This window comes from Primulina huaijiensis, chromosome 18, assembly GCF_012295235.1.
Source record: "Primulina huaijiensis isolate GDHJ02 chromosome 18, ASM1229523v2, whole genome shotgun sequence".
Lineage (NCBI taxonomy): Eukaryota > Viridiplantae > Streptophyta > Magnoliopsida > Lamiales > Gesneriaceae > Primulina > Primulina huaijiensis.
In genome coordinates, this window is record NC_133323.1 from 17,915,003 (window position 1) to 17,922,695 (window position 7,693).

At 36.6% G+C, this 7,693-nt stretch overlaps 1 protein-coding gene across 3 annotated transcripts; it reads left to right on the top strand.

The window, feature by feature from the left end:
• The first annotated feature begins 529 nt into the window (after positions 1–529).
• LOC140964345 (alpha,alpha-trehalose-phosphate synthase [UDP-forming] 6-like) lies at positions 530–5,800 on the top strand. Of its 3 annotated transcripts, none has more exons than XM_073424029.1 (4): positions 530–683; positions 1,147–3,213; positions 3,625–3,898; positions 5,320–5,800. In XM_073424029.1, exons 2-4 carry the CDS (start codon positions 1,208–1,210, stop codon positions 5,605–5,607), a joined length of 2,568 nt encoding a protein of 855 aa, XP_073280130.1. In that variant the 5' UTR covers positions 530–683; positions 1,147–1,207; the 3' UTR covers positions 5,608–5,800. The 3 variants fall into 3 exon arrangements, with proteins under 3 accessions (XP_073280130.1, XP_073280131.1, XP_073280129.1); XM_073424030.1 differs by having other exon boundaries at positions 539–702; positions 1,141–3,213; XM_073424028.1 differs by having other exon boundaries at positions 539–702.
• Positions 5,801–7,693: the final 1,893 nt, after the last annotated feature.

Below are 7,693 nucleotides of genomic sequence, written 5' to 3' on the forward strand. Positions count from 1 at the left end.
AAATTAATTAATTGTGCTTATTCCTGCCATTATCCAGGATAGCTTCGATGCTACATGTGATAACACTGTCCTCACATGGTTTGGATGGACAAAATTCACACATATATGTGATTTTAAAAAAAATTAGTGGATCACATGTATGTGTCGCTGAATTTGGGCTCTTAATTCTATCATAGGGTGGTGTACTTGGAATCAACCATTATCCATCATCAACCACTTTTACCTTCAGACACAGTCAACTCCAAACAGAAAGAGATAATAAAAAATAAAAAAAACTCCAAACAGAAAGAGATAAAGAAAGGGTAATGTCTTTAAAAAAAAAAAAGAAAAAAAAAATAAAAAAAATAAAAAAAAAAACTCCAAACAGAAAGAGGTAAAGAAAGGGTAATGTCTTTAAAAAAAAAAAAGAAAAAAAGAAAGAGAGAGAGAGATAAATAATAAATATTCTTAAAACAAAGAAAGAAAGAAATAAATGGACAATAACAATATTATTTTATATATATTCACGTCAATGCACTGTACTATTCTGTCTCTATGACAAGTTTCTAAGCACTCCGCCACAATAAAGATAACAAAAAGAACAGAATTTTTTTTTTAGATGAAAAGAACAGAACAGATATTTAGCATTCGCTTTTGTTTCATTTCCTTTTCATGGCGTAGGGTTAATATTTCACTGTTTTGAGGTTCAAGTGTCGACAACTGGTAACTTTTCTCACCTGGGTTCTTGAATTATAATCCGTCTTTTGTCTCTTTTTATTGTTTCTATAATTATTGAGCTGGGTTTTTTGCTGTAGTTTCTTAACTAGTTTGGTATTGTAGATTTCTTGACTTTTATTTTTTTATTGTTGTGATCTGAGTTGTTCATTCTCTCTCTGTTTGTTTTAATTTTTGACATGGAATTTCTTGAGTTGGCCATTTTGTGATTACTTGATTTGCTCTCTAATTGAAAATTTGAAATTTATTTCTTCTATTCTCTTGGATTTTTTTTAATCTTGTTAGGCATGTAAGGCAGAGAAATAAATTTCTTGGCATGAAGATAGGCCATATATATTGCCGGTTGTCGAGTGATTGTTGAATTTGTGGAGTTTGGTCTCATTGGGATTTTATTTGTTGATTAAATTTTCATTTTTCTATGTTTAGAAACAGGTGTGGAGAATTTAGTATTTGGATTATTGAATTTTCTGTGGATAACTGTAAGGTATGTGAGATGGTGTCTAGATCATATTCTAACCTCTTGGAGCTAGCTTCTGGTGAAACTCCAGCTCCGTCTTTCGGCCGTCTGAGTCGGAGGATACCTCGTGTTATGACAGTTGCAGGAATAATGTCTGATATTGATGCTGATGGCTCGGAGAGCGTTGGCTCAGATCCATCCTCATCCACTCATCGGGATAGAATAATTATTGTGGCTAACCAGCTGCCAATAAAAGTTCACCAAAGAACGGGTAATAGCAAAGGATGGACTTTTACCTGGGACGAAAATTCTCTTCTCCTTCAGCTAAAAGATGGATTGGGTGATGACGAAGTTGAGTTTATTTACGTTGGGTGTCTTAAGGAAGACATTCATCCAAATGACCAAGATGAAGTATCTCAAATACTCTTAGAGACGTTTAAGTGCATTCCCACGTTTTTGCCTCATGATTTGTTTACCCGCTACTATCATGGTTTTTGCAAACAACAGTTATGGCCATTGTTCCACTATATGTTGCCCCTATCACCAGATCTTGGAGGTAGGTTTAATCGTTCCTTGTGGCAGGCTTATGTATCAGTTAATAAGATTTTCGCAGATAGGATCATGGAAGTGATCAACCCTGAAGATGATTTTGTATGGATTCATGATTATCATTTAATGGTATTGCCAACTTTCCTCAGGAAAAGGTTTAACCGTGTGAAGCTTGGATTTTTCCTGCATAGTCCATTTCCGTCGTCTGAAATTTATAAGACCTTGCCGGTAAGAGAAGAACTTCTACGGGCTCTACTGAATTCAGATTTGATTGGATTTCACACGTTTGATTATGCCCGACATTTTCTCTCGTGTTGTAGTAGGATGTTAGGCGTATCTTACGAGTCGAAAAGGGGATACATTGGCCTCGAGTATTATGGTCGTACCGTTAGTATCAAGATTCTTCCTGTTGGTATTCATATGGGGCAGCTCCAATTGGTCCTGAGCCTTCCAGAGACAGAGGCCAAGGTAGAAGAGCTCATTACGCAGTTTGTTGCACAGGGGCGAACTATGTTGCTTGGGGTTGACGATATGGACATTTTTAAGGGCATTAGTTTGAAGTTATTGGCAATGGAACAGCTCCTATTGCAGCACCCCGAGAAGAGGGGAAAAGTGGTTTTAGTGCAGATAGCCAATCCCGCAAGGGGCAGAGGAAAAGACGTGAAAGAAGTGCAGGATGAGACATATGCAATTGTGAAGCGAATAAATGAAACTTTTGGTGAACCGGGATACGATCCCATCATCTTAATTGATCAACCTCTGAAATTCTACGAGAGAGTTGCTTATTATGTTGTTTCGGAATGTTGTTTGGTCACAGCAGTTAGAGATGGCATGAATCTTATACCATATGAGTACATAATTAGTCGTCAAGGAAATGAAAGATTGGATAAGGTGTCTGGACTGGAATCATCCTCTCCAAAAAAGAGCATGTTGGTTTTGTCCGAGTTTATTGGTTGTTCACCATCACTAAGTGGAGCTATTCGTGTTAACCCATGGAATATTGATGCTGTGGCCGAGGCAATGGACTCGGCACTTGCAATGGCGGAGGCGGAAAAACAGTTGAGGCATGAGAAACATTATAAATATGTAAGCACTCATGATGTAGCATATTGGGCTCGTAGCTTCCTGCATGATCTTGAAAGAACTTGTAAGGATCATGTACGTCGTAGATCGTGGGGGATTGGATTTGGCCTAAGTTTCAGGGTTGTCTCACTTGATCCGAATTTCAGGAAGCTGGCCATGGAACACATAGTTTCAGCTTACAAAAGGACAACAAGTCGAGCTATCCTTCTCGACTATGATGGAACTTTAATGCCTCAAAATTCAATAGACAAGAAACCAAGCTCAAAAACTCTTGATATACTGAACAGTTTGTGTGGAGACAAGAAGAACGTGGTTTTCATTGTCAGTGCCGGAAGGCGAGACACATTAGCCGAATGGTTTTCATCTTGTGAAAAGCTTGGAATCGCAGCTGAGCATGGTTATTTCCTAAGGTATGCAATTCATTTCTTGCTGTTAAACTTATGAAAATTATTGTTTGACCGTCTCCATAATCTCCAAATTTGGGAGAAGTTATTTCTGATATGGGATCGGAAATAAATAGGTTATAAGTTCAAGATCTATGGTGTACAATCTTCTTTGTATTTCGTGTAGGTCCTGGATTGCCCAATAACTGACGAATGTCACATATGCTTGTACATTAGTTATCAACACATGTAATTTGTACACTGACTTAGAGGAGGGGGACATGTGAAAATATAATAATAATTGTTGTTTCAGCATCAATGAGCTCGAATCTTTGTGAGAAGTGGTTTATAACGCTTTTGGATGTTACAAATTTATTTTCTTTATGTGTAGCAGGACATTGTCTTGCATGGAGTTGACGTGTTATTTGAGCATTGCAGGATGAAACGAGATGAAGAATGGGAGAGATGTGTGCCGGCAGTTGAATGCAACTGGAAGCAGATAGCTGAGCCGGTAATGAAACTTTACACTGAGACAACTGATGGTTCAGTTATAGAAGTTAAGGAAACTGCTATGGGATGGTGCTACGAAGATGCGGATCCCGACTTTGGATCTTGTCAAGCTAAAGAACTTCTCGATCATCTCGAGAGTGTGCTTGCTAATGAACCTGTCACAGTCAAGAGTGGCCAGAATTGTGTAGAAGTTAAGCCGCAGGTATGTGAATACGCTTTTGTTCAACTAGCTAGTTGCATTTTCTATCAAACTTGATAGTTAGTTTTTTAACCATATTTAATTTCTTTCTGACTAGGCTAATGTTGTCTGTATAATATACACGCGAAGAAACTCTGCAGATCTTTTTGTTGTTTACAGTTTTGTTCATACTATTTTTATCCACTCAGTGCATGACACGTGTCTTGAGTGGATAAATCATGGCTATTCATTCAACCATGATGTGTGGATGAGTGGTCATGATACATCAGTTAGCACACGCGTCATGATCCAAGTAGATCAGAGCACTATTCATATGGGCAGCATCTAGCTAGCCTTGTTTTAGTCTATTCATCAGTGGACGTCTTTCTCATTTGTAATTGTCGATAGCATATTTTACTTCCCATTTTTGTTGAAGTTCACCTGAGTTAAGCTTATCCAGTTTCAGACAGTTGCATAGACTATCCAATACTCAGAAAAACTGGGGAAATTAATCATTCTGAGAAGCTTTTCAAAAGAGAATTCTGAGAAGGGATATAAAACACTTTTTTTATATGATGAAAGCATACAAATCATATTCTTTACTGGTAAAAGAATAAAAAATGATAGACAAGAGGGTCAAGAATGAGTATATCTTTGAGGTCTTGAACTTTGGGCAGTTGGAGTTGCTGGCCTCGAGAAATTAACCTCTGGGCAATAATGTAAGGTTACCAATGTTATAAAGTAAAAATGGGAACTTGGAGAAGAATTGTTTTTTATTCTCTTCTTGTGATTTTACACAGATTGTGCTCAAGTTGTGTAATTTGGTTGATGACTTACAAAGCATCTATCGACTTTTTAAGTCTTTTGAGGGCCTCACGTGACGTCCTTGTTGAAATGCGGTACTCCAAATTTTGTATGATTTGGTTCGCAACCTTGAAGTGAGACAAAATTTTCAGAATATATTTTAATAGAAAATATTAGAGATCCATGGCAGTATCAATTGGCACAATCTGGAAGCTCTCATTGACCATATGCATGCATGTATGTGTCTATGTATATGCTTTCATTTTCAAAAAATTTAGAGACAATAATCCCATTTGATACACTTGATTATCTTCGAGTGATATAGTAAAAGTCTCCTCTTTCGCCCATCCTCGCATGTTTCTTACAATGTCTACTTGTGATGTGTAAATGGAGTGAAAGTGCATAATTTTAGGTAAAGCCCATGTAGGTGATCGGACATTATGACATGCTCTTCATTTAAGTTCAGTGGAGCACTTGTTCTTTTCTGCTCTCGAGTACCACCATGTAAGAACCTGCATAGTACAACACATATCTCGTTATATACTTGCCTACACTGTATATTGGCTAATCGTAAAACATGATAATAACAATTGCCATCGGTCTTCTAAATAGTTACACGATTTGGTCATTTTAACATTCAGGGCGTCAGCAAAGGACTCGTGGCGAAACGCCTACTTTCTTCGATGCAAGAAAAGGGAATACCGCCTGATTTTGTCCTTTGCATTGGAGATGATAGATCAGACGAAGATATGTTCGAGGTGATAACAAGCTATATCAATAGCCCTGCCTTAGCACCCTCTGCAGAAGTGTTTGCATGTACCGTGGGACGCAAACCGAGCAAGGCAAAGTACTATCTCGATGATACAGTTGAAATAGTGAGGCTGATGCAGGGCTTAGCCTCGGTAGCGGAGCAGATGGTACCTATATAAAATACCAAAAAACATCCGAGATGAATGTAAGGATGCTTTATTATCTTCTGTTTCTTTGAAGTTTGTTGTCTGAAATTGGACTAGGAAGTGCTGTTATATTTCTTGTTTTGTTTTATGTGTACAAGGATGATCTGATGATCATTGATTTGTGGTGAGGTGTGTATATATATATATGGACCTGTCATCTTTAGCATGTAGTGAGCATCAATTATTATTATTAATTTTTTTTGTTCTAAATAGTGTTTTCTTAAACTTTGAAATGATGTGATTGATGATGGAGTATTTTCTCGCACTTTAAGATCAACGGAAGGTTAATTTGTGTGTTTTAACAATTAAAACTTTCTTGGCCGTCGTTTAAATTGAAACATTCATCATATGTTTAGATGGTTACATTTATGTTCTAAATATTTCACCAAACTAGTTCGGGATTAGTGGATACAGCACTTCATGTATATCAACGAACGATCAATTGGATCTCTCCTTTTTTTAATCTCCTAATTAAGTGAACGATGGAAGATTATTTTTTTCGTATAGATCGAACCAGAGATCTACGAGAAATTTGTACGTTGAGAGTCATTGTCGGAAGATGGTGGTCAGGCGAACGGTGTGTTGGCGGCCTGGGCTGGCAGTGGCAGCACACGGTGGTGAAGTTCGGCAGTGACTACTCCAAGTAGCGGTGGTGGTCGACTTTTGTGGGCAGAGCGATGGTTTTTAACCTATTGATAACACATTATAATTTTATTAAACAATTGTTATTTAATTAGTTCAGTAATTCTAGATTCATCAAAAATAATTCATAAAATTTCAGATAATAGTCAAAACTACTCAATATTATTTGATCAGCAAGTTTCAAATGTAATAATTAAATAATTATGAACTTATTATAACTCAGATCAACGATCAGATAACATCGATGTATCGAAGGTACAAACATCATTCATACAGTGAAAAATGAAAATTTCAAAAGTCAAAATTTCCATTGTACATTTTTGCCAAGTCCCTATTTTGTGAAGTTCTTCACTAAATTTGACGATTGTAGTTTGATAGATGTAAGCATATTGCTTATAAAGATGTTTAAAAATAGATTATGTTGTTAGAGTAGATGTCTTGCAAGCCAACGATTGGCTANGTGATACCTAGGGAATCATGGGGCGATGCTACTAGACGTTCTTACCTTGATTCGATAGGTTTAATCAGAAATTTGATTTCTGACATTCTCATGATCAATAGTTGATACATAGAATGGGGCAAATTTGGGTAAGTCCAAATAAAAGAAATTGTCCTGAATCACAAAAAGTTGTGAACCCACGACTAGCTGTATCCCTGAACCATTGAGGGTGAAATGTCTGCTATTCGTTTTCTTAAATCGTGCTAGAAATTTTTTTTTTTCAAACATCACTAAGTCGGCNTGTCGCTTGAGCTCGAGACTAGCATCTGTGATGTTGTGTACCGCGTAAATTGGTAAGGTGATAGGATCGATTAACGTATCAAGAGTCTTTAGAAGGGGGGTTGAATAAACACTCACAATTAAAATGAATCTTTTCAAATTTTGAATTCAGTTTGGTGACAAACTGATTCTCGGAATCTTGTTGGTCAATGACAATCAGTTAAACTAAGAGTAGTTGCGGAAAATAACTGAANTCAGTCCAGCAAAGTCAACCATCAAGACCTCCTTTAACATATTCATAATCAATAGCACCTGCATCAATCACACTTAATGAGTCTAAAGACTCAACAGACCATAATCTTGATAACAAGTACTAAAATACTTTTACTTAAAATATCGTTTTCATGAAGATGCATAACCTTTAAAACAATAACATTTTCATAAACTTTTTTTCATAAACATTTTCATATCAACATAAAAATATTCATATTCGTATCCATATCCATATTCGTATCCATATTCATATTTATATTCGTATTCGTATTCGTATGCATATTCATGTTTGTTGAATTCAGATCGTGATTGTGACTCGTATTCTTAATCGTATTGGGCGATGGATCCATCTATAAAGACCACAGTACTGAGCGGCGGGNTTACTTGATTATTCCTTGGATATTGTTTCCTTCATTTATTGTGATT